Genomic DNA, 27360 nt, shown 5'->3' with positions numbered 1-27360 from the left:
CCTGGTCTACAAGAGCTAGTGCCAGGACAGGCTCCAAAACCACAGAGAAACCCTGTCTCGAAAAACCAAAAAAAAAAAAAAAAAAAAAAAGAATCACATATTGCTTTAATTAACAATCTTAGCAAGTTTATCCACCTCAGAGACTTTAACAATACACTTAAAAAAATCCACATGGAGGACTCAGTGGTTAAGAATACTTGTTGATTGCAAAGAGCTGATTCCAAGCACTCACACTGGGCAGCTCCCCACCATCTCCAGCTTTACTGGAGGGTGTCCCATGCCTTCCTTTGGCCTCGCAGGTGCATGCAGTATAGAGATACACATATTTAGACATAAAAACAAATCCTTCTTAAAAATCAATGGTTTAATAATTTTAGATATTTAAAGTAAACATAAGAAGCCATTTATAGTCAAGCAATAGCTCTGAGATTCTGGATCAGAGAACTTTATAAAGCATGGTCAACTTGTACTGAAAATAAAACCAATCGCGATGATATGAAAACTGGAAGCCTCCCAATCCCACTGCCCAGAAAACAGTAATAAATAAATAAATAAATAAATAAATAAATAAATAAATAATAATAAAATGCAAAAATACAACACACCCTTCCAGAGGATACTACACACTTGGCATATATCATTCCATGAAAGCAATTTCACTCTTGGTTTAGAACAAGCATATCATGTCCCTCAATAAAAGGGAATGTAGATTTGGCTCTACTGAACTTGGAGCAGGCAAGAGAAGTTCGCCTATTCTTGAACCCCATAAAAGGAAGCCCCACAGAATAATCAGGGCTTTAGAGAATCTTCATTCAAGTGGTCCTCTGCTCTCTTACAGCAAACTGTGCTTTTGCTTTTTGTGAGTAAAGTATTTTTGCAATTCTGTGGTCTGTATGCATGTTCATTTCATTCTTAAGATGCCAAGAACCGGAAACATGAAACTTAAACCCCAACTGCCAACTCCCAATAAGAAGCTAAACTGTGTCAAGGACTTGAGATCTGTCTACGGATTAACACTTATTTGTTACTAAAGATCACGGCACATGCAGTCTTAAGGAAACATTACAAAGTGTACAAGGTAAATAGTCTGACACTATTTATCAAGCCAAGGGTCACAAACTCAAAGTTACGCTGCTAATTAAGGGAGCACAGACGGCCAACCTTAGCTAATATCAGAACACGGCTACACGCTTTACCACTGCTTCTTCCTAAAGCAAAAATTAAAAGTGCTAAAATACGGAATGGAATCTAGGGCAACAAGACCTAGGATGCCACACACATTCATTTCATCATCCCAATTGCACCAAGTCCTCATGGAAGAAAAAGGAAACCTACAGGCCTTCAGGCATTTTAACACAAAGAAATCAGGATCTGGCAGGGCCAAGGCAGTGACCTGAGAACCTCAGTGTATGTTGTTAGTTATGCTTGTTTACTCATTCCTACAGGTTAAATTCTAATTAAATGGCAAGAACTGGACTGACTGCCCTGGTGGGTTTAGGCTCTCATGACTATGAACCTGACTATCTACTGATTGCCAGTACTACTTTAGGAAGTTTAGTTATGTTATTATTTATTTAAGTCATTCTTACATAAAGTGATATCGGGGAGAAAATTACCTTCACTATTATTAAATCTGGCGTCATCATGCTGAAGTAGCTATAGCAGAATCTCAAATGTAATAACACTATAACAAGCAGGGAACACGCTACAAAACTACAAGTTACAATGCTAGAATGATAACTTGTGCCATTTTTTAACTTCATTGGACCACTGTGCCCAGATATTGGTTAAATAGTATTCTCAGCACATCTGTGCGGGTGGAGAGGTTAAAGAAAATTAGCATTTGAATTGAGAGACTAATAAAGCAGGCTGCACTTCATAAGATGGGTGGGACTTTGAACAATTAGCTGAAAAACTGAGTTGAACAAAACTTTGACCTCACTTAAAGAAGAAACTCTGTAGCAGGTTGTGATGAACTGGAAGAGCAAGGTGGGCTCTTCCCTAGGTCTACCCTGTAAATTATGGACTTACTAACCTCGCTAATTTCATACAGTTTCTCTGGAGAACCCTAGCTAATATGGCCAATGACCTTCACTATGCCATCACCATTTTTTAAACTCATATTTTCTGTCTCTTGATAGAGTTATCTAATTGGCATGACTCTGTAAAATACACAAACCACTACAGGTCCATTGGTTCAACCTTTATGCAGAAGAGAGTGGCTATGCATACTTCCTTTGGAATCACAGGGTATTTTTTCAACTTCGAATTCTGAAAATCTGAGTTCTCTAATTCTGAACCACTTAGCTCACAGAGGAATCGAACAGCTCCTACAGATCTCTAACGCCATCAAAGTTAGAAGCTTAAGAGTGACAAGAGAGCTGCATAGCTTTTGATAATAGAGACGATTTCTCTCATTCTTGTGGGTTCTCCCCATCTCATGTGCAGTCAGCCTGCTTAGCTCAAGTCCAGTCAACGTAACCAACTCTTAGAACTGAACGAGATCTAATTCTCAGACCACATTCCTGCAGCATTAGGGAGATTCTCTCTAGCCAACTCTGCGCCCAGGCAGTCAGACAGATACCATTATGAAATTAAACACCAAGTCATGGAACTAAAGCTACGCTTAGTTTTAAGGCTTATGTAAGTTTCCCCCACAAAAATCATGCTTCTTTTATAGAGTTGATGAATACTGATTGATCTGTCAAAACCCATGGCAAAGTATGCATAGTCTCTGAAAACTTCACTATGAAATGCCCTAGGACATTTTTCCCCAGGCAATAAATTTTCAGCTCTTTTAAAATAATTACTTTGTTATAAACATGCTGCATGTGCCCAAGTATTTATTGTGTCTGTTTGAGATAGGGTCTTACTATGAAACTGTGGCGGTTTGGTACTTGTTATGTGGCCGGGCTGCTCTAGAATTCATGAAAACCCCCTGAATACTGGGATAACAGGCATGAATCACTATATTTAGCTAGCTTATAATTAAAAACTATAGCAGAATAAATGAATGTTACCTTAAGAGGGAGGTCATGAAAAAAATATTTAACATTGAACACAAGAATGCATTTAATTTAAGCAAACATTCAAACATTCTGAATAAAGAGTATTTCAAACAGCCTCTAACTTTTATGCTGTAGAAGAGATGAATATAATAGAGGCCTAAGCTTCACTTGGGGAAAAAATATACAAGTTTTTCCTAACAATTGGATGAAAAAGGTTTTTCTAACAATTGAATGAAAAAATATTTTTCTTCATGCCAACATAAGTTTCAGGTAAATCCTTTAGTAAGAAAACAATCAGTTAAGGGAGGGCTAGTACTTAAAGCAACATGGCTTCACTTCTGGTAAAGAGGTATTGTTACTGTATTCAAAAACTTTATTTTGATTATGTGTTTAAGTGGGTATATTTTTGTGGATTTGTACATGTAAGTGCTGTACCTGTGGAGGCCAGAGGAGGATGTTAGATACTCTGGAGTTGAGCTTACTAGGAAATGGAAACCATAATTCATGGGTGCTAGAAACTGCTGCAAAGGCGGTGTTCATGCATAACCACTGAGCCATCTCTCCCGCCCTTATTTGGTAACTTTTAGTAAATAAATGGCCTCAATAAAAAGAACATTGTTATTGCTTTAAAAATGAGGTATGTGATATCAAAATTACAATTAAGTCATCTTAAATACTATCTCAGATCTTGCCTTTTTTATTAAGAAAAGAAAAACTTTAACAGAATACATTTAAAAATGGCGGGGAAGACAATTTGATCTAAAAATAGATCTATTTTTAAAAGAAGATATTAGCCTAATTTGACGGAATAACAGAACCAATTTAATTGCTATTTAATAGCTTGACAAACTGTAAAAGAATCCCTGAACTGACTCTCAAGGCTTCTTCAAATCTCCACCGAAATGTTCAATTCCTATGCATCCATCCACCCTTTGTCTCCCAGGGGCTGGGCAAGGGGGCGGGTGGTTGGGGAAAACGTTTCATTTCTTTACCTTTCCATCCAGGGTCTGTCTCTCTCATGGTACACTCGCACACTTGCAGCTTCTAGTATTCCTTTCCAATTTTTCTGCTTCTGCTCCTTTCCGGGGGCTCTCATTTCTTTCCTTCCCCACTGCCTGTTCCTCATCATTCCCTCCTCTATCAGTTTACTGTTGCTGCGGGAACACAGCAGTCTGGGCAAGGGAGCAAATCAAATATCCCTGCGTGATTATGCACTACAACCACAGAAACATTCAGGTGAAAAGTTGGAGCCCATGTGCAATCTATCAAGTAAATGCAGATCTGAAATTAAGGTTCAGGTACTATAAACATCAAAACACAGATATTTCTAGGTTGATAGCTATCGAGTGCTATCATCAGTTTTAAAAGTATTATTTTACAAGCCTTGAGGGGACCCTTCAGTGTGCTCACAGTATGTAATCAAATTTCTAGATAGCATACTGTTTATTATCAAAGAAGTTCCGTAAACTCAAGATAAATAAACATGACCAAGCTTGCTATTTTCAGAGGCATCATGCCCGGTGGCCAGACTTTTGTCAGTATAAGAAACAAAACAACACTGATAATTAACCATCTCTCTTCTGGAAGGAAGTTTTTACCTTGAGGAAGGGATATTTCTTTCAGTGTGCTAATAGAACAAAGAAACGGCATCAGATACTTCTGAAGCAGATTACAAAGGACTGGCTCTAACACACTTAGCACCAATTTTCACTTGAGGATCTCAAGTTTCGTGTATCTTTTGCAAATGCAGGTTTAATCACTTTACTAATTTAATTTACTTTATTATTTTATTAATGTGTGCATGAGGAAGGAGTTAAGTATTAAAAGTTCTCTGTTTACAATGTTTATAATTAAATATAATAAACTTAAGATTATACTGCCTAAATTAGGAAAGAGTGCTAACATAGCATTAAATCTGCCTAACTTTAAGATTGGGTCTTTTTTATTTTCAAGACAGAATTTCTCTGTGCAACAGACCTAGCTTTCCTGGATTTTACTTTGTAGACCAGGATGGCCTCGAACTCACAGAGATCTGCCTGCCTCTGCCTCCCAAGTGCTAGGATTAAAGGTATGAGCCACCACCGCACAGCTTCAAGATTGGGTCTTTGATATACCAAATGTAATCTCACTAACACAAAGAAAGAACATTTGAAAAGTATTTATTTAAGCAAATCAACAGAAACTACGTTCTGTGTGTGCTTGTGTGTGGGTGATGGGGGCGCAGTTCTGGGAAGAGCTGGACAGGAGAGACTAAGGTGTGGGTTTGACCAAAGTACTTCTCAAACATGTATAAAATCTTAAAAACAAAACAATAGAAAACCATCAGAACCAATTCAATGTGGGCTCGTGAAAAACACAGTAGTCAACAGAGAACAATGATTTTGAAATACTAATTTTTATATAAGAAATGATCTTCAATTTAAAATCTTATTTTAAAATAAGAAATGGTTTTAAATAAAATTCTATGCTTTTTCTTAAAGATATCACATCTAGCTATATTTTGGGTGCAGATTAAGGGTCCGTAATGATCATCTTCTCTATTCCCTTAAGATGATCCCTGAATCAGTGCTCTAGAATCCCATATCTTTATAGATGTTCCCCAGATCAGTGTTCTAGAACCTCATGTCTTTATAGAGGTTTCCTAAATTAATGCTGTAGAGTCCCTATGTCTTTATAGACATTCCTTGAATCAGTGCTGTAGAATCCCTATCTTTATAGATGTTATCTGAATAAGTACTTAAGGACCCTATGTCTTTATAGATGGTTCCTGAATCAATGCTATAGAATCCTTATGTTTTTATAGATGTTCCCTGAATCAATGTTGGAGAACCCCTACATCTTTATAGACTTTCCCTGAATCAATGTTACAGACTCCCTGTGTCTTTTATAGTTGTTCCCTGAATCAATGTTGGAGAATCCCTATGTTTTTACAGAGCAGAGTCACATTGACCTGAATAATTCTTTAGAGAAAAACAAGGACCTCCTCTTAAAAAAAGAAGTCATTTGGTTCCTGCAATGGCCAGATTATAAGATAATTAAAAGCCTGTAAGGCTTAGTGATGGCATTTAGTGAATCCATTTAGGTCAACAGCATGGTAAACTCAGGTGCCTGTAGTGAAGAATAGAATGGGGTCAAGCGCCATAGCATGACTCTGCTGGAAGAAGCTTTGCAGGGACCTGTGATTAGCAGGGAGCACTGATCTAGCCAAATCCGTCAGGGGAAGGAACAGTTCTCCCCAATAGAGAGAAATTTCAAGGAAGATTATGCGGCCCCAAGTAGCACTAGAGCATACTCAAACCTGATGCTGTGGAGCACACTTATGCCAACTCTCAAGAGGCATGGGTAGGGCTACAGCCTGTTAAATGGCTTCTGCGGAGAGCGTCAGGTTTCCTAAGGTTGTGGCTCCTGGTTGGTCAATCCAGCTCCAGTGGATGGCCTCATGCCCAGATGCAAATGGAAAGCAGAAACTGAAGTCATTATGTCTTTGAAGAAGAAAGAAGACATGAAGTCGTTAGGTGGAGGGAGGAGAGGAAGGGAGTGGGAGGAGTTAAGGAAGAGAATTGGGGTTGAATATGGTCAAAATACAAACAATTCTCAAACGATTAACACAGTATTTTTATAAAATGAAATCACATTACTGAAAAAGATTACTTCAGTCGTTTCCTAATTATGAGTTACTTTTAGTTATACAGTAGGACTTTTAAATTAAATGTTAGTCAGAGGTACAGTTAAACTTTTAAGTAGAGGCCTGATGGTAAGGGCCAGTAGTAGAAGACTTGCCTAGCATGTGTAATGTCCTGGATTTGATCCGTAGCAAGAAAAACAAAATTAGGTTGTATACAGTCTGGCTCAAGAACAAATAGTTTGACAGAAGACTAAATCAAGTGTTAAAACAGTAAGATGGCTCTCTAGGTAAAGGTACTAGCCATCAAGTCTAAATTCCAGAACCCAAAGGGTTTATCCTCTGCCCCCTGCCGCACATATGTGGCTCAAAATATATAAAAGGGAAAAAGAATAAATTAACAATAATAATACAGCCCCATTTTTCTTTTTTAAAGTACAGTTATTTATTTGTGTGCATTGGGTACTGCTTTTCTCGGGTTCCTTGCCCTCTAGCTCTTTTCTCTAGTATAATCTTTATTACATCTTCTGATGTTTTCCTAAGGGCATTACAACAACATATTTTATTATTTACAGTGTTGGCAAAGTACCACACAAATCAGATACTTAACAAAATGCTCAATAAATTAATAAATACTGAAAAAATCCTATTATACTTAGACTGTATTTCATAGTACTAAAGACACTGACTAAAAACCACAGGAAGGTTTCAGTTGTGAGTGAACACAATAGCTACAAATTATAGAATTTGATTTCTCCTGAACTTACTTTCTATAATCACATTTAATGGAGAAATTCTGACAACTTTCATTGAAAAAGACAAATGTAAGAGCTAAGGATAGAAATCAGGAGGAGTGCATGGACCCAGCAGGCAGAGGTCCCTGAGTCGGATCCTTAGTACAAAAAAAAAAAAAAAAAAAAAAATTCTCAAAACAAAACATAAAAAACAAAGTTCATTTTGCCAAATTATAGATGATTAACCTCGGAAGCTCTGGTTTCTAGTGCTAACTTAAACAACAACAACAAAAACGAAAAACAAAACAAGAAGGGAGGGTTAGAACACAGGAGGAGAGAGAAACAGTGTCACTATTATTTGCAGGAATAGTTTGCTTCTGTTTTCCGGATTCCAAACATGTATGACTAAGCATGTGATGACAACATACCAGGCAGACTGATAGGTACTCAGGAGAAAGAATACTTCATGGCAGAAACAGTGAAACAAACCTCCCATACCGATGTAACCATGCAGCCATGATTACTATTTGGATATCCGGACTGACTTCTTCAGTCACCATGTTGATAAATGATAAGGGCCCATTCTCCAAGTCACTAGGAGTCTCCCGGCTCAGCTCAAAAGCATCAGAGAATAAATGTCAGTGATTTTTTTTTATTGCTTCTTTTAAAACACAATTCTTACTGCCAGTGTACCACTTTTTAAGACTTGTTATCTGGATGATTTATACAAATTTTCAAAACATTACCCAATAATCTACGCTTCCTCTTTCAATGAGTTCTCAAATTCAATTTTACTTGTCAAGTATGAGAAAAAAAAAAACCAGAAGGGGTCACTATTTTATATGTGATTGATTTTCTTCCAGGAAACGGATGACATGATACATTACTGCAATAAGATACCTATATTTTTGTGATAAATCATACTCCTCAGTTAGCACTTTCCCAAGCCCAAATCATGTAAACTCCTCCTGCACAAATATCAAAGCCACTTTCTAAAAAGATGCCGTGTTTATCACTTTCGGCATATTTCTCCACTCTGCATTCTTCTAAATATATTGACGTGTAAATGGAGTGACAAAGTTCTACTGTGTAATATATATACACATGGCACACAGTAGCAGTGAGTGGCTCAGAGATTATTTTGGGAAGCAACAATAATGGTATACTTTAAACAGCATTCTATGAATAAAATTGGGTTATGTTCAATTATTCCTTTAATTCTTGCTCTTCAGTCGTGGATTCTAAGAATAGCCTAGGGCAGTGGTTTTCGACCTTCTTAATTCTTCAACCCTTTAACATAGTTCCTTCATGCTGTGGTGACCCAACTACAAAATTATTTTCATTGTTATACTTCATAACTATAATTTTGCAATTATTATGAATCATAACATAAATAGCTCTGGAGACAGCAGTTTGCCAGGGGAACCATCACCTACAGATTGAGACAGACTGGCTTAGGGGCTATTGTGTGATAGAATTTTATATAATGTGTATGTTCATCCTTGAGAGACTCAACAGAGATTGTCATGTAAGCAAGAGTCCATCAGCTCACAAGCTTTGGGGATCTGTCCTCTGACATCACTGTGCTATTAGTGTTTTTAGCCATCAAGAGTTAAAAAAAAAAAAAATGTGGGTTAAATTACTACGGTCATGACAGCATATAATACTATACATAGATTTGTTTTTTAATGATTTTGTAGGAGACTATAAGTGCTAAAGACAGCTCGGTTCAGTTGAGTGTTTGCCTAGCCTGTGCAAGACTCTGGGTTTAAACTTCAGCACCACAGGACACTCCTACCAACAAAAAACAAAACAACTTGCACATTTACTAAAAGTTATTTTGAGAAATAAACATAAACCTTCCACTAAACAAAACACCACTTTTCAATTCTGCACCACATAAAATGTGCACGATTAATATATGACTATAGATCATTAACTTTTAAAAGCTAAAATTTTAAACCCTATGAAGATTACCTATCTAAGCAATAATTAAAAAAAATCAGGGAAGATCATGGACGGCCTGAACTTGAGATCCTCCCCTGCTTCAGCCCCTATAACTGCTGGACTCATAGTCTGAGGCAAAGGTCTAGACCCATTGCTTCTCTCCGTTTTTAGTATCATCTTTTGCCCCTAGTATTAGGCCAGGCAATATACGTCTGCTTTTTTCCTAACTGCTCTTTACAAGGATCTATCAATTCTTTACAGTTTGGCTAAACGTATACGCATAGATTTACTCTCTTGTAAATTGCATATAAATCCATTTATCTCATATTACAGAATAAAATGATTATACCTTTTCTGGAAAAAAATAAGTATGCAAGGAAAATTAAGAACACCAGCCAAAGAAACTTCTTTGTAAATGATATGGTATCTCTGATTTTAAAAATTACCATAATCCTTTTCTTCTCTGAAATGAAGACAGGGAGATAAGAAAAGATTGTTTGGTATGCTTTATCTTTTTAACCCCAAGACTTGTCTGTATCAGGAAATCAGACCTTTTTTATTCATGTGTCTACAGCTTATGTATTTGATTTTCTGCCCTTTTCATCATTATCACCTGGCCAGATACCAGTTTCAGCTGCTCCTAGTCAGTCTGCCTGCACAGCAGCTACGCATCAGAGGCAAGGTTTGCAGGCTCCCTGTTCACAGGAGGGGACAGGACAGCTGCAGGGATGGCCTTCCCCAGGTACATATGATGACGTGAACACTGACCCCAAATGTGCCCGACAGTCAGTTCTGTGCCTTGTCAACCTACTTTAGCATACACCGTTTTGTCAGAGAGATAAGGAGATGGAGGAGTGGAGTGCCTACTAACACAAGCTTCAGCTCTGATGTCCTAAGAAATGGAAGTATGTTATGATCTTCAGAATGATGAAAAATGCTATTGGATCCTAAAGAAAATTTAGTATATGGAAAAAAATAAAGTCAAATCAAAAGCATGCTTTGTCTACATAAAAGCTAATAATCAAAATATATTATGAAAATTGCTTTGGTGTTATGCCTAATTACCTTGCAGCACAATGATTACAAGCTTATTTTGATCAGTTTAACTTTTACCAGAATAATTATAACTGTGTATTCCAAATATTCAGGCTTTGAGATTTATTGTTTTCAAACAAACATTTACTGAGCTCCTTTATTTGTTTGGCACTACATTGAGAATTACAGTTACTCACTGATCCACAGAATCAACCAAGCAGGGCTATAGGTGCTCACAGAGACTGAGTAATAATCACAGGCCATGTATGATCTAAGCTAGGTCGTCTGCATATACATTACATTACAGCTTGGTGTTCTGGTGGGACTCCTAATAGTGGGGGGTGGGGGACAGGGAGTCTCTGATGTTTTTGCCTGTGCTTCAGACCCTTTTCCTCCTACTGGGTTGCCTTGTCCAGTTTTGATATGAGGGGTCTGTACCTGGGCTTACTATAATTTGTTATCAGTCTTACTGAGAGAAATAACACAGGCAAGCGTCTAGTGGAGACTGACTACAGACAACACACACACACAAACACACACACATCTATTTTTTTTTTTCCCTTGAGGGTCTGATTTGAGACAGGGTTTCTCTATGTAGCTAGGGCTATCCTGAAACTCACTCTGGAGATCAGGCTGGCCTCGAACTCAAGAGATTCACCTGCCTCTTCCTCCTGAGTGTTGGGAATAAAAGCATGTGGTCACTATTGCCCAGCTCACCGTTTTAAATAAAAGTAAGGATGTCAAAAGAATATCATTGATTAATGCTTCAATAAAGGGTTAGCAAAGCTGATTCTGAAGAACAACAGTTAGTCAGAAGGGAAGGTTAGAATGACTTAGAAGGTTAAAGGAGTAAGAGTCAGGTGAAAGAGAGGCCTTGACTATTAGGCTAAAGAGCTGGAAATTTTCCTGCTAAGGAGGAAGCACTAAAACTCTGCCAGGATAATGAGGGTTCAGATGGACCTTTCAGATGAACTGCCTTGGCCAGCGCGTGGAATGAAGTGGTGGAGCTCACCACTGCAGGCCTGTCAGAAGCCGGCTGAAGTCATTTCAGTGATAGATTCTGGGAGGATCTAGGTTAGGCTGTGAAGAATTGAGGGAGCTGGATGGAGCTGACAGATATGTAACAATTACAACAGAAATGTCTTAGTGATTGATTGGATATAAGAGAAAAGGGGGGTAGTTGAGGACGGCTTTCTGACTTAGGCAAAGACATTGCAGAATGTCATTTACTAAGAGAGAAAACAGGCAGATTGATAAGGCTTTGTTTTTACTTTTTATTGATTTTGGCAGTGGACCTAATAAATCATTAACTTAACTAACTTAACTTACTGAGTTTTAACTTAACTGAGACTTATTTGTCTAGAAAGCCATGGTACGTTAAGGAGTGCATAAGTCCAAGGCTAGGGAGAAATCTCAATTTAGATATATATTTAAAATACAGCACTTTACATCATTTGAAGCCGTCATACAGCAAAATGATATTAGCAACTTAAAGAAACACAAGTTTTGTTGAGATGAGCTAAGTAAGAACTCAGAAAAATATAGAGAAGGTACAACCACAAGTAAGAAGAAAACCAAGACAACATAATCACAAACGTGAAAAACAGAGAATATTTGAAGAGAGAGCAAGTGGTCAGCAAAGGAAAGTGCAAGACTATGGGCTGGTACCATAGGTTCTGGAAGGAAATAAAAACATAATCAAGAAAAATGCACATCCTCTGAGACAAAGGACAGCATGCAAAAATGTTGTTGAAGGAGAAACAGGATACAATAGACTATTCCTCTTGACAGTTCACAGACGCTGAGGAAGAAGCAGATCTATATAGTCTGAAATTCCACAAATAAAAAGTACAAGAACATACATGCATAATAACACCTACTATTTTTATTGTATTTTTATCCATACTTACTTGCATACACAGAGACTGAAGCAGAAAGTTTACAGGCATATAAGCAAAATTTAAGCCCAACAGTTAGCTTTGTAAAGAAAGATGGTATATGACTGGGTGTGTGGCCAACAGGTTTACATCACTTGACAGTTTTTACAGCATCAGTGTTTCCAAATCTTATAAATACACTTAAAAGTACATTTTAGGTGGCCGTGGTGGCTCACACCTATAACCTGGGCACTAGAAAAATACTGATGCACGAAGGCTGAAAGGTGCTGGAGCCGGGCTAGGTTACACAGCAGAATACTGTGACAGGAACACTAAGAGGACAAAGGAAAGAAAGGAGAAACAAAGGAAGGAATCTTAAAACCCTGTCAAATCTCAGGAGGTGTCTCGGCAGGTAACAGCCATGCAAACCTGATGACTCGCAATCAATACCTGGAATCGATGGAGAAAAGAAAGAACTGACTTCCATAAGTTCCATACATGTACCATGCACCACATTGTGCATGCCTGCATACACACACACACAAACACACACACACATACACGTACACACCCAGATACTTATAATAAATAAAAATTCAAAATCTGTCTAATTTATTTTAAAAATAGATGGAGTAAAATTAAGATTGAAAGCTAGTCAATTGACAATTAGATATTTAAGAACTTTAATAAGAAAAGGTTTGTAAAAATGAAGCAAGCAGAAAACAATAAATTGAGAAGAACTGGGAAGAAAGGCATTAAATAAAATGGAAAACTCAAAGAAACTGGTAATGGCAATGGCAAAAATAAAAACCAGTAAAGGATATTTCATATGAGGAGAAAAAAGAAAAATTCTCTGGAAGCTTCACTGCTTACTCACAGTTTAGAAAAACTAAGAAAGACATGCCGAAGACAGATGTCACAACAGCTCCCATTTTCCTATGAAGTTCACTTTTCAGAAAATTACAAAGATAGGAATCTGGTCCCAGACTGCTTTCCCTGGTAAAACAGGGTAATAGGCTCCTCGCCTGGTACAGACCTCGGCAGAAAACAACTGAATTACAACAAAATCCCTGATGTTGTTTTGAAAAACATATCGAGGGGAAGAAGCAACACAGCAGAAAGATGGCCTGGAATTTTTTGCTTGCAACCTTTCGAGGAATTAATCAAAACACCAATAAGAAAAAAGCTTCCCATACGCCTGCCCGACATGCTTGGCTGCTGCTGTTTAAAGTATAACAGGAACACAAACAAGCTTTTGAATAGACAGTCCTCACCTCAAGAGTTCTACCTGAAGGACAGGCAAATTGCTCCTTTGATGGAGCCTATAGGCAGCCTTCTGAGAGTCAGATGAGAACAGCCAGCTTCGGTCATTTGAACATGGAGCATCAACTAACACCTGGAGAAAACAAAGACAAACAGTGCGAACATACTTAGGATGAGGAATATGGCACAGCTACATGACAATCGGCATGTAAATAAAACCCCTGCCTTAGGGATCCAAACATACGACATGCTAAGTCCTTTGATGTGCTTGGCTCTGATAGTTTACCAAACATTTTCCTAGGCAGTGTTAGTGTTTGTTTCAACGGAGAGAGGGGGCATTAATGAAATAAGTTTACTGATGTCTAGTATTTGAATTTAATATTCTTTTTTGTTTGGGGTTTTCAAGACAGGGTTCCTCTGTGTAGCCCTGGCTGTCCTGGAACTCACTCTGTAACCAAGTTGGCCTTGAACTCAGAGATCTACCTGCCTCTACTTTCCATGTCTCAGGAGTAAAGACATGCACCATTACGCCAGGCTGAATTAATTGAATATTCTTGATGACTACAAATGAGACTTACAAAAGTGAGTCATCTTCAGAAAACATAACTGTATTGCTGGACCCATGGTATTTATTTCTTTTTCCTTTTTTAACCATAGTAAAATTATACATTGTTGGGGGCTGAATCCAAGGCCCCGTGTTTATTTTTAAGAATTAAAAAAATTCAATTTTAATTTACTGAAATGGCTTTTCTTCATCTATCTTACTCTGATATGAAATATTCTGAATTAAAATAAAATGTACAAATATTGTTACTGGTTGAAATGATAACTGATCATTTCCAGAGTAACTCTGAGGTACCAGAAAACAGAAAACATTCTATAATCCCCAAACCCAATGTCACTGTTTCCACTGAACCATACTAACCATCAAATGAAAAATGCCTCTGCATCCAGTTTATCAAAATCTCCCAGAACACTGAGAAAGTGTACCATCTGGAAGCAGAAGGCGAAGAACAACAGAGCAACACAATACCGTATCACTAGGAGTCTGTCAGCTTTTCACAGTACAATAAAAGTACCTTGTCAAACGTTTCAGGCTGGGCATCTCCCATTTCTCTGCCATCCGATTCAGACACTTTAATTACATTTATCAAAGGCTGTGGGATGAAAGATTCCAATGTCTGTCTCAGCCATCTCACTCTCAGACTATCATATTCGTTACAAAGAAGATAACCTAAATGTAAAAGATTAAAAAGTTCCAGAGTAGTCCGAGGCAACAGAACTGGGAAAGTTTTACTTTTTAACAAATAGACTTCAGAAAAATCAATCCTTTTATGTTATATAGAGATATGGCTCAGAGGTAAACATTATGATAACTTTAAAAACAAAACCACATACTTTATTAAATATTTGCCATGTAGAGCCTCCCAGCCTCCCAGAAGCGCTTATGTTTATTCAATCAAGTTTAATTTGTGATGTGAAATTTACAGATTCCTAGAGGTGCGGCACAGCCATTACCCCATGCATAATTTTCACCCTGAAGTACCAGCTGTGGAGAGTAGGCAATATATTCTGATAGGTGTGTAAAGTTCCTTGCTGGGACAACACATTCATTTTAAATGAAGGAAAGTAATACAGTGTCAAATAAAATGGATAAGAATATAAGCTACTGGTAAGGAAAACATGGGTTTATTTAAACTGTGAGCTGAGAGCCTAGGACAGTTATTTAACTCTGTGACAGCCTTTGTTACCTTGTGGTGATTGGTAAGATGGGGATCATACCTGAGCAATGGTTGTTATGATTAAATGGGACAGAAACTCAGAACAAGATGGTGGCTGAAGAAATGGTGGCCTCCCCACAGAGACATTGGTTTAAGGGCACGGCGAGTGAGGTAAGAGGCAGTGTCTGGTCTTAGCACAGAATAAGAAGAGCTGCAGTGAAGAATGAAAGAGGTGTCCTTGTCCATACCCTTCCAGTTCTAGGCAGTGTGATGAGAGGCTCCTCTTACTTGGGGAAGAGGAAAGGAATCAAGTCCAGACGTTGACTTGAAACCCAGTAGCATAACCTGCCACAGTGGAACCCTGTGCCCACTAATCTCATAGCTCTTACACCGGGCTATTACTTGCAGACTGTGACTGTGTGTTCTCCTTAGTTAGGCAGGCAGGTGCTGCCACCACTCCTCCACCAACCCTGGGAAGCAGAGTGAGAAACGAGACTCCAAGTATCGGAAGTGTTGTGGATATAGGTTGATAGGTCTGTTTGCTATGGTGTTTGTAGCATTGTTTGTTATCTGAGTTGGTTGGAGTCAGTTAGAGTCAGGAATGCTTCATCCCTTGTAAAAAGCCTGTTAAAGAATTCTATATCCTTCATTCCTTCCCATGTGATGTTTTATATGCTGTTCTAATAAATTCAGAGCTAAGTTTCTTCTTAGGGATATAGCCATGGACACAGACACAAGGACAGACAAGATAAGACAGCAGTCAGCCAAGCACAGATTCAGATTTATATAACAGATTACAGATAGAAGAGATGATGGAAGACACAGGGAAAGAGAAGTAAGCAATTCAAACCTGGGCTCGCTGTTGGTAAAACTACTCCAAGGCCAGGATTATGATTTCTTTTCCTTAATACAATACACATTCATTTGAGGTTATTATTACTGTGATAAAGTGATGATAAAGGACCCAGTGCCAGGCTAGTACAACTAACACCAGGCAGATCTTAGCAATCCCAGTCCTCAGGCTAATGTCCATGGACAGAGCCGCTAAACTGTCTGAATGCCACCATCAACTGAACTTGTAACCTAGCCAGCATCTCTTATGGTTGGATATAGATGCTCTGGACCATAAATAGACATAAATCCACCAAGGAACAGACAGTATATAGCAATGTAAGTCTTAGTGTCCCTCTGTTACAATGATCTTAGTAGCCAATATACTCTGTGCACAGTGTTTTTTTACCATGGAACTGCCAACTCCATTTCTTCCCCGACTCCAGACAAATCAGGGGGAGCAGCTGTCCACTTCATGGCAAGTAATGGGAGGTACTGGGGTACTGAGACGGTCAGTGAGTAAAGGATCTGCCACTAAGCCTGACAACCTGAGTTTGAGCCATAGAGCACAGAGAAAGGAGACCTTTAATTTCTGAAAGTTGATCCCCAGGAACACAGGAGGAGAGGAGATAACTGACTACTGCGAGTCATAAGTTGACCTCTACAAGTGTGCCCCTTCAAGAGTATATGTGTAGGTACATGTATAGGTAGGTAAGTAGGTAAGTAGGTAGGTAGGTAGGTAGGTAGGTACGTAGACAGACAGATAAATAGCTAGGTGTTGTTGATATTTATTTAAGGAAATATAAGGGAGTATACATTAATCCACCAAATAAACTGTGGCACAGAAATAAATACAGCTCTATTGCCAGTCCATAGGTCAGTGACTGCAGCTAAGGCTATCCCAGCTTTGGAGTAAGGTTTGTAATGACAAACTACTACATTTAGGCACTCCTCTAGTTCATTCTAAATTACATACCTACTGAATACACATGACAAAATATGGTTTGGGGAATCAGGGAGCTGAACCAGCAGCTACAACAACAACAAAAAACCCAACAGTGGAACTGTGATAAACCTAGACTCAGGGTGCCATCTAGTGCTGAAATACCAGAAAGGTCCACAGACTCACACAAACCACCTAGAACTCTGAAAGAGCAGGCAAAAACATAGCTAGATTATAAGGACTGGGAGAAATAACTAATGCTTATGCATGACCTATGTTATAAGTCAAGCATCAGAATTCACAGAATCATGACAACGTCTGATGGACAAAATAAGATAAGAAACTGACATAAAACAAACCATCCCTGGCTAATGGAAAGAGCTAAAAGTAGCACTTTTAGGGAAACTTGGTAAGCTTCAGAAAACTCAGAGAAATGACAGATTAAAGCGATTTTTAGAAATATCAAATATTTAAATGCAACAGAAGGCAGAAATAGCAGAACAGATCAAACACTGACAACAAAATTCCAGTTGCCTCGAAGTCAGAGTATTTGGAAATATACTGTTGGAGAAAAAAAAAGGAAGTGAAAACGAAAGAGATGAATAAAGCCTATAAGAATTTGGAGTTACCACAGAAAGAGCAAACACATGAGTTGCAAGGGTTCATGAAGGAAGTGAGAATGCCAATGAGGTAGAGCAGACTTCACGAGACCCCCTTTCCAAATCTAGACAAAGAGACAGAAATTCAGATGCATGGATGTCAATGGTCACATCGGAACCAAAGCAACCAAATTCACCTTGAGGTATATTATGATTGAGCCCTCAGACTGAATAAAGAGACAATACTAAAAAGAATAGAAATGTGAAAAAATTCCAGCAGATATGAGGGAGTAGCTAAAGGGAAAATACAACTAAACAAAGGGTTCATTCTAATATTTTCTACCAGCAAAGGTTAACCAGATGTCTAAACCTTACCATTGACAGCAAGAAAAATTTCCCTCTGTCCTTGTGGAGAAGCTTGACCATGCCACTCCATTAAGCTACATCATCCCTTGTGAACAGTTCATCTTTTACTGTTTAGGATCATAGGTGTTTGCTCTTTCTTCAGTAAAAGCCAGCACACTGCAAATCTGTGCTAATGACAACAGTAATAATTTTAAAAAGCCAGTCCATCACTGTGGTACAGGTGAAAGAAGTACCACATCTTTCTGGATCAATGGACAGACAAGCAGACTAATGCTTTAATTACACTAAACCCTTCTGTCATCCAAAGCCACAGCCTCGTTGCCTAAAATAATGTCCAAGGTAAAGAAATTCAGTGCATAAATCACACATTTAGTATGGCCTTCATTTTAAGTTTTGCTTATGGAAGCACTGACTAGCGTTGCTTCTGCATTCCACATTTGAATAGTGTGGCTAGCTTAATTTGGGTTTTCAACATCACCATGAAGACGTCAGTGCCTGGGAGGGAACCATTATCATTAGTCTATTGATGAAAAGCTGCTTCATTTGGAAAACTAGTGGTAGTTCACTGTCCTGGAGGAAGACTTGCCTTATCTGCAAAGTCCTAAATGTGATCAGTTTATATATTGTGTTTCCAAGCCAATTACCCTCATCACTACAAATGTGTAAAGTATCTCTAACCTATGAATGAGGTGGCTTAAAATTAAAATGCAACTTGTTTTTTTTTTTTTTTGCTTCGAGACAGGGTTTTTCTGTGGCTTTGGAGCCTGTCCTGGAACTAGCTCTGTAGACCAGGCTGGTCTCGAACTCACAGAGATCCGCCTGCCTCTGCCTCCCGAGTGCTGGGATTAAAGGCGTGCGCCACCATCGCCTGGCAAAATGCAACTTATTAAAATGAAACTAGACTCAGGCATTTCTCTCCCATCTCCTACAGTATTACATATTCTATACCTAAAATTAATAAGCTCGTAAGAGTCAACTAAGAACATCATCAAGTAACATAGAAAGAGTGGGCGTAAAACAAATACTTCCTATAATAAATGAATTCACAAAAGCACAGTCAAATTATAAAAATAATAATGTAGCCTTACTATTTACTTTTATTTCTTATACCAAACACATAAAGCTTCAGGTGCAGCATTTTATCGGAAATCTAAAAACAAACATACAGTGTATTTTTTTCTTTTAAATATTAATATATCTGTACCACAGCCAAGTACAACTGGCTTCACATTTTGAAAATGCTTCCAAAGGAAGAAATAAATTAGCAGTCTACACGCTAGAAGATGCATGTCCTGGGGGGAAAGTAATACCTTTCTAAGAGACAGGCAAGCTTGGAGGATCTGAAGAAATTGCTGTTTAGATCATCCACTTCCTACAGGCATCTCCTTCCACATGGCCACTCATCAACTTTATAAATAATAGCAAGCTTCTCACTCATACATAATCTGAAGGAAATATGCTAGAGTTTTGAAACCTCCAGTACAGTAAAAAAAGTAGACTTTAAAACATTAAGAGGCTGGAGAAAAGGCTCAGCTGGTCAGAGTTCTTGCTGCTCTTTTAGAGGACAAGAGTTTGAGTGTGCACATCTAGTGGGCCACAGCTGCCTCCATCTCCAGTTACAGGCTATCCAAAGCTCCTTTCTTACCTCTTTGGGTACATGAGTGTGTGTGTGTGTGTATTTTTGCATACACCTCCCACACACACACACATGCAAAATAAATCTGAAAAAAAAAAAAACAAAAACAGTGACTTCTTTGTTGAAAGAGTGATGTGTTAACAACTAAGCAAGCAAGTAAATGATTGGGCTTGAAACTTACTTTTGAAAAGCTGAGAACATTTTAAAGAATGCTTACCTAGGCAATCATTAAAATGCCCGCTGCCCCTGGTAGCTTGCAACCATAACTCAGAAGAAATATAAGCAACCAATGTAACCAGTATAGCAAGGCTCTCAGTATTTCAGTTTTTTTTTTTAATCAGTATGAACAGTAAGTAAACCTAAGATCATAAAATACAACCAAATTAAATTGGAACTGAACTATGCCTCATCTAGCAATCACTAACATTCAGAGAAACATGAATTAGGGTTCTAAAAGTTTTAGCAAAATAATCACTAACATTATTAAGAAAGTAATTTACAATGAAATAGGTTTATTTTATGTGTGCATGTGTGTACTCATGTACATGTATGAGCACACATGTGTGGCTAAGCAAGCATGTAGAGGGGACAGAGGTTGACTTTGGGTATCGGCCTTTGTCCATAGCTCTCCACCACAGAGAACTTCCTGGGTCCTGTCAGTGCTAAGAGTACACGTGCAGGCAAACATGCACAGCATTTTCTTTTAAACATTGTTACTGTGAATCCAAGTTTATTAGGTCCTTAAGTTTACACGGCAAATACTATACTGACTAAGACAGACCTCAGCCCCTGGACTTAACACCAATATCAGCAACAATAACAAAATCCCTATAAAAGAACTTACTCCACTGTTTAATACTATCTTCTCTCCCCATAGGTGGTTATGAGAAATTGACCTGTGTTCTAATAGTAAAACAACTAATTTCAAAGACCTCAAAGAAAAATAAGAGTGTAAAATACTTCTTCAAATACTTTCATTGTGATTATGTGCTCAAGGGTCATAACCTTGGAACTCCAAAAAATGTCAAATTAGTTTTACCTTACTCCTTTTTTAAATGAGAATATTCAAAAAAAATTGAATTATTTTATGTTACATAGTATCCATCTACTAAACAGAACTTGTTTAGAACCATATGGTCCAAGAAATAATACAACAAAGTGGTTTCAAGTGGAGTTTTGTGTGTTTGACAACGAGCTCTGACAATGGCATCCAGGCAACCACTCAAGTGTAAGGAACTCAGCGGCAGAGTACTTCCTTAGTCTGAGAGGCAATCTGAATGCCATCCCAGTCTTCCTTAACTATGTTTTCCGTTCTTACTCACGGTGTCCTAACTCGTATTCGGACTCCCTAACTCTGCATACCCATGCTCACATTTCCCTTTATCGATTTCCAAAGCGTCTGAAGCCCTCAGATTGTGACGACTGTGAGGTGTGCCAAGGACAGACAGTACCTGGGGAAGCACACTGCAGCAGGGCTACTGATTTGCCTCCAGGAGCAGCACACAAGTCCAGAACGGTCTCCCCGTCACTCAGTTCCAGAGCCAGTACTGGGAGAAGAGAGGCAGCGTTGAGGAGGTAGTACTTCTTCAAGCTTCCAGTCTGATGTCTTTCTGAAGGCATTCGATCTGGAGATCGGCTGAGGTAACACTTCATTGATTTAGGATAATATGGTAAGGACCCAGGAAGGATTGTGTGATAGCCCCTCAACTGTAAGTCCTTTTCCAGCTCAAAGGGATAATTGAATCGGTTGAAGAGGACCGCATATTGCCACAATGATGGAGATACTAGAACATCCCTACGGCAGAAAAAGAGCAATAAATGAGTGTCAGTATCACGAACTAGTGTAGTCTTATACGATTAATAGGGTGAATGTGCTCCTAGGATTACACTCCTCTACCTGTGATTTTTCACACAGGATCTCTTATGGTTAATCTGGACTGCCAGTGTTACAGAGTTGAGAAAAAAAGCAACTATATTTAGTGATGCACTGTTCTGTATGTGTCTATGAGGTGATTAGTTCATGAGGCACTTACCTAATCAAGAGATTAACCCCTGCTGGATTTCTACATTATGCCACAATTGGGGATGATGAAAAGTTGGATGTGAGGCTTGGTTGGGAGGTACGAATCACTGGGGTGGGGTCTGGGAAGGTAAATTTTGCCTCAGCCCCTCCTATTCCCTTACCTATATCCAGGCCCTGTGAATGGCTTTTTCCACTTTGCTCTCCACACCCATCATGAACTAACACTTCTCAATGCATGAGCAAAATAAACCTATCACTTTCCATCATTTCCATAGCTACTGGCCTAGCAACCCAGAAACCTGACTAATCAGGATGGGTCTTCCCAGCTTCTCCTTTTGCCTCATAAGGTCATGATGTGGCCACCCTGACTTTACTTAAAAATATAATTAAATTAATTAATTGATACACTCTGTTTGTTTTAATATTAATTTTGATTAATGTATTAGGAATGGAAAAAAGATTGGGAAGAAAGCAGAGGGTAAGAGAACTTCCTTTACACACCGAGGCTGCTTGCAGCTAGGTACAAAGTCAGGCATGGCTATAACCTGTGCTATAACTCGGCGTTGTGTGCCTGTAACCCCAACATTGAAAGGTCAGACACTGAGCTCCCTACCAGTCAAGGGCAAGCTTCGAGTTCAGTGGCAGACTCTACTGAAGGCTTTAGAGCAAAATGCAATAGACAAAGACCATGCATGTGCTCAGATACACACACCCACACAGGCATGAGCAACCACATTATATTTTATGCTTCAAATCCTTTTTATTCTTCTTTTAGGTTTTTAGTTTTTTGTTGTTGTTGTTGTTGTTATTTTGGGGACAGGATTTCTCTGTTTAGCCCTGGCCTGCCTACCTGTCCTGGAAACTTATGTGGACCAGGCTTACCTCAAACTCACAGAGATCCACCTGCCTCTGTCTCATGAGTGCTGGGATTAAAGGCATGTGCCACCATGCCCAGCTTTTAATCCATTTTTATTCACAATTTTATCCACACATTGGTGGCATGCCCATTCACATACACACTTTGCACGTAGTATAATGTTTGCTTTCCTTGTGGTTTTAAATATAAGTGTAAAAATAGTATTTTCTATATTTTATTGTCAATAACGAGTGCAAATTTGCTTAAAATTTGATATTTATTAAACATAAGTAAATCTGATAGGAAGCTGGTATCTTAATGAAATAAGTGCTGTGGAACAATGGTCTGTACTCTGTCACCTGTATTTTCATAAAATGCTGATTGGTCAGCAGCCAGGAAAAAGTAGAGGCAGGGCAACAAGCACAGGAGAATTCTGTCTGTGGTCGTCACCCAGACACAGAGCAAGTAAGATGAGAACGCATCACTGATATAAGTTACCAAGCCACGTAATATAGACAAGAGATGTAAGAATTAGTTAAATAAGAAAAGCCTGAGCGACTAGGCCAACGAGTTTATAATTAATGTGGACCTCTATGTGTTTCTATGGGACTGAACGATTACGGAACCAGGGAGGACAGGAACCTCTGTCAACAAATAAGCTTTTGTTTCCATATATCTATAGATGACTTTTTTTTTTTTTTTTTTTTTGCTAGAATGATCCAGGATTCAAGATCAATTTTATGCCTATTTTGGATTTTTATAAAGCAGAAAAGATTCCCACTTAGGTCAGTTAAAATGAAATGTGTTGTAAAATTAAATACACTTGCCAAGTTTCCCTCTTTGAATTCTTCTGAATTATGTCTCCAAAACTGCTACTGATCCATCACCAAAAATATTTTAATGAGCTGTCAATTGCAGCTGCTTAGTTTTGTTGAAATCAAGCCCTGGAAAACATCTCAGCTGTCAAACAATTTTCCATTTACTTTCTAAGTCCTGATGTTGACATCCCATGCCTTGAGCATATGTGGATGCCTTAGAGAAATGCTTTATAGAGGTTGGATAAATAGCTCAGAGATTAAGCATTTGTTGTTCTTATAGAGGACCCACGTTTGGTTCCTCACATCCACATGGAGGCTCCCAACCACCTGTAATTCCATTTCCAGCGATCTGATAACCTCTTCTGAACTCAAACACTAAGCACTCACAGGGTACACATATCCACCCATGCAAGCAAAATACTCATACACATAAAACAAACTAAGTAAATCTAAAACATAATTTTCTAAAAAAAAGAAGGAAAAAAAAAAGAAAATCCTGACTGTATGGAAGTCAGGATAAATAAAGCATGGCTCTCTTTGTAAGTGTATACAGCATAAATGTGGATTCTGCTTTGTTGCGGTTTTTGTTTTTTCTGATAGGAGGACCAGAGAAAGGCACGTTGGAAAGTACTGGTTTAGGTAGATGGGACGGCACTCTTCTGAAAGGGCTCAGAGACTGCTAAAACTTGCTGTGACTGTCTATGCCTACGAAAGTCTTTGTGATTCATGTTTCTTATGCGTACACAACATGCCAAGTCATTGTTGTCATCTTGCTAAGATTTATTTATTCGTGCTCTAAATGAACACTATGCTTTGGCCACATGCTATTATATAGTCACAATATAAAACTCTGAATGTTTAAATCTTATGTAAAGTGACTTTAAAAGACAGTAAATAAAACTGAACTTGAACACAGTACTAATGTCCTTACTGTCCACTAGAGGGTGCTCACTAGATCACTTTAAAGGCTGTGCTCAGAAAATTCAGGCCGCATGGAAACACACTTAAGTTTTTTCCAAGGCATTTCATCTACGTCTTTATTTTTTCAGTGATTTTAACAAGGGGCTAAAGGCTTCTCACCTTTTCCTGGCAATGCTTCCCAGGGGTTGTCTAAGACCATTGGAAAACACAGATACTTACACAATAGAACTAGCAACAGAAATAACTTTAGAAATAACCACAACATGAGGAACTGTATTAAGGAGTCACAGCATTCAGAAGATTGAGAACCACTAGTGTATATATTTATGAGAATTCATTTCCTCTCTTAAATAACAATGGAATAAGTCGGGCGGTGGTGGCACACGCCTTTAATCCCAGCACTCTGGAGGCAGAGGCAGGTGGATCTCTGTGAGTTTGAGGGTAGCCTGGTCTACAAGAGCTAGCTAGTTCCAGGACAGGCTCCAAAGCTACAGAGAAACCCTGTCTTGAAAAAACAACAACAATAATAATAATAACAACAACAACAACAACAACTATGGAATAGATACTATTTTGTTTGTCTTACAGATCAGGACAGTGTGCAGAGATTTTCAATAACTCATCTAAGTGATATGCTACAAGATGCTGAGAGCTTCAAACCCACACTAACTAACAGAAAGAAGGCAGGGTATACCTGGCAGAGGGGACAGCATATCTAGTACCAAAGGCACAAAAGAGCCTCTTTGCTCCTATCATTTTGGTTCAGATGCAACACTGCACATGGTGAAGGCAAAAAGAGGGTCTGTGGGCAGGGTGACATGCTGGAACATGGCAGCTCTGAGAAGCAGCTTGACAGAGTGGTTAAGAATAATCCACAAGTTCTCTCCAAATACATGGGATGTGTGCCTTCTCAAGTAATTTGACCTCTGCATACTTGACTATTGGTGAGTGGAAATAACTGTATCTCAGTGGGCGGGTGTCAGTTTAAAATGGTGAGAGCACTACCTGAAACACACTGCCGTGACTGGGGAGGCTAAAGCAAGCCACCACCAAATACAGAAGTTGAAAGATGATGGAGACAGCAACATGCCAGAGACGAGGATGGCTACCTAAACAGCAATGACACATAGAACTTAAAGTGTATCCAAATAAAAACATCTCTTAGGAAGAAGCAATAGCCCTTGGCAGCCAATTTCCCTTTCTCTAAGAGAAGGAGTGATCTCTGGGAATATACTGATAGAGTTGCCAAGACTATGCAGTTTCCACAGCAACTACAACTCCAGGGATCCCAGTGGTCACACCCAGAGTCAAAAATTCATAGAACACAATGAAAACTGCTGTACTCGCAGTCATGAGCATGGAGGACTACAGCAAAAGCACCGAAGCTCAAATATATCATGGGAAGAGACAACTTACAGGACTCTGTTGGCTCCAGTAGCTCAGAGAAGTCTAGCTTTTCTTGGCAGCAATGTGGGGTAATCCTGCCAACCAAGGATGCTCACAGAAACTTAGGTACCCAGCTGTTTTGCAGATTCTGCCATGGAGACCTAACTGACAGTCCTTATAGTCAACTTTAATTAGTCACCAACTTCCCCGGGATGCTGTTCCTTTATCTGTGGTCTAGAACGCCCTCTGTAAATCACACGGTTAGACTAGCAGGTGTGGCACAAAGCCCCAGAAACACATCTCAACACCTATCAGGGCAGTAGAGGACATATCAAGGGCTTAGAGATCACCTCTCGGTAGGTGAGAAAAACACCAGACGTACTTCCCAGTAACTTTTCTTCTTTATTACAAAGATCTAAAGGTCTAATGGAGTAAGGATACAAGACTGACAGTAAGGCCCCCAAAGGAGGAATGTAAGTTAATCCTGAAAGCAACATAGGGTTAAAGAGAACAATAGCACATGTATGAGTATGCCGAGCAGGAGGGCAAGAGTAACTGCGGGAAAACACAGGTAATGCACTGAATCTGAAAAAGAAGTGTGGAGTGTAGGAAGATATCACGTGGACGAAAGGTTAAATAAAGCTCTGCTGGGAAGGGACTTCCTTGAGAGCAACAAGCTGGAAGAAAGTACAGCAAAAGCTGAAATATGAAAACCCATTGCTACAGAAACCTGAGAAACATCAATCACTTTCTAGATGAGAGAGAGGTAGGGCAACGCTGAAAGAAAAATTCTTTTTTTTTTTTTTTTTTTTTTTTGGTTTTTCGAGACAGGGTTTCTCTGTGGTTTTGGAACCTGTCCTGGAACTAGCTCTTGTAGACCAGGTTGGTCTCGAACTCACAGAGATCTGCCTGCCTCTGCCTCCCAAGTGCTGGGATTAAAGGCGTGCGCCACCACCGCCCGGCTTGAAAGAAAAATTCTCACAGGACATTATGTTTGAAGACAGTTATCAAACAAACATGTCATTCAGTTCTCTTTTTATGCTGCCTTCATGGTCAGCCTTTCTAAGAAAGCTTTCATTTTCCTACAGCAAATTTAGTACATGTTTATGCAAAACTTAAGTTACCATGAAATCCTACCAAAAGGGAGAAATGCAACAGAAGGCACAGCTAATTAAATGGCTTTGAGGTTCACTGCTCATTTTGTTCAGGGTCAAATAGTAATTTATATGTCTTTCTGGGTACACGAAGTAGAAAATCAACTCATTACAGGGTATGAATAGCCAAGTTACTAAAAAGTCTCTAGACAAACTACTTCTCGCAATATTTTTTCTTCAATCACCCAAGTATGCTAATTATATCCCCGGTAGGAGACAGCACTGTCAGCAGCAGGAAATCAAGACTAAGACAGACTGGGCAAAAGTCCCACCTCTACTTACTAACCAACTGAATGAATGCAGAGAAATGACTTTAACTGCATGCTATAGCCTCAGAAGAAACACACAAGCCTGAAGTTTGTTCCCAGGAAAACACAAGTAGGTATTGTTTGCATACAATAGTGATGCAGGGGGTGTGGTCCTTTAGGTAGTCCATGTGAATATGTTTCCATACTAAAAACCTCATGAATTCATTATATACTTCACTGTGCATTTTTGATAGAAGGATCACTATGAAATGCAGGATTGTTGAAATAACTGTTGCATTTCCAATTATGTTTCCCGAATATCTAACCATCCTAAAATCATCTTTGACCCACTTCATATTTTCTTATCTTTAT

General features: G+C 38.8%; 1 protein-coding gene across 1 annotated transcript in view; it reads right to left on the bottom strand.

Moving 5' to 3' along the window:
* Nsun3 (NOP2/Sun RNA methyltransferase 3) overlaps positions 1 to 27360 on the bottom strand; it is a 40779-nt gene that overhangs the window by 11161 nt on the left and 2258 nt on the right. Inside the window, exons 3-5 of the mRNA XM_057765037.1 lie at positions 21034 to 21377; positions 14566 to 14720; positions 13498 to 13619 (exon numbers count right to left, since the gene is read on the bottom strand). Of these exons, the coding sequence (XP_057621020.1) occupies positions 13498 to 13619; positions 14566 to 14720; positions 21034 to 21377 (621 nt within the window). The remainder of the gene's footprint in view (positions 1 to 13497; positions 13620 to 14565; positions 14721 to 21033; positions 21378 to 27360) is intronic.

This window comes from Chionomys nivalis, chromosome 3 (genome assembly GCF_950005125.1).
Source record: "Chionomys nivalis chromosome 3, mChiNiv1.1, whole genome shotgun sequence".
In the NCBI taxonomy this organism is placed as follows: Eukaryota; Metazoa; Chordata; class Mammalia; order Rodentia; family Cricetidae; genus Chionomys; species Chionomys nivalis.
Note: the sequence above shows the minus strand (reverse complement) of the source record. Positions and strands in the feature narration are given on the sequence as shown.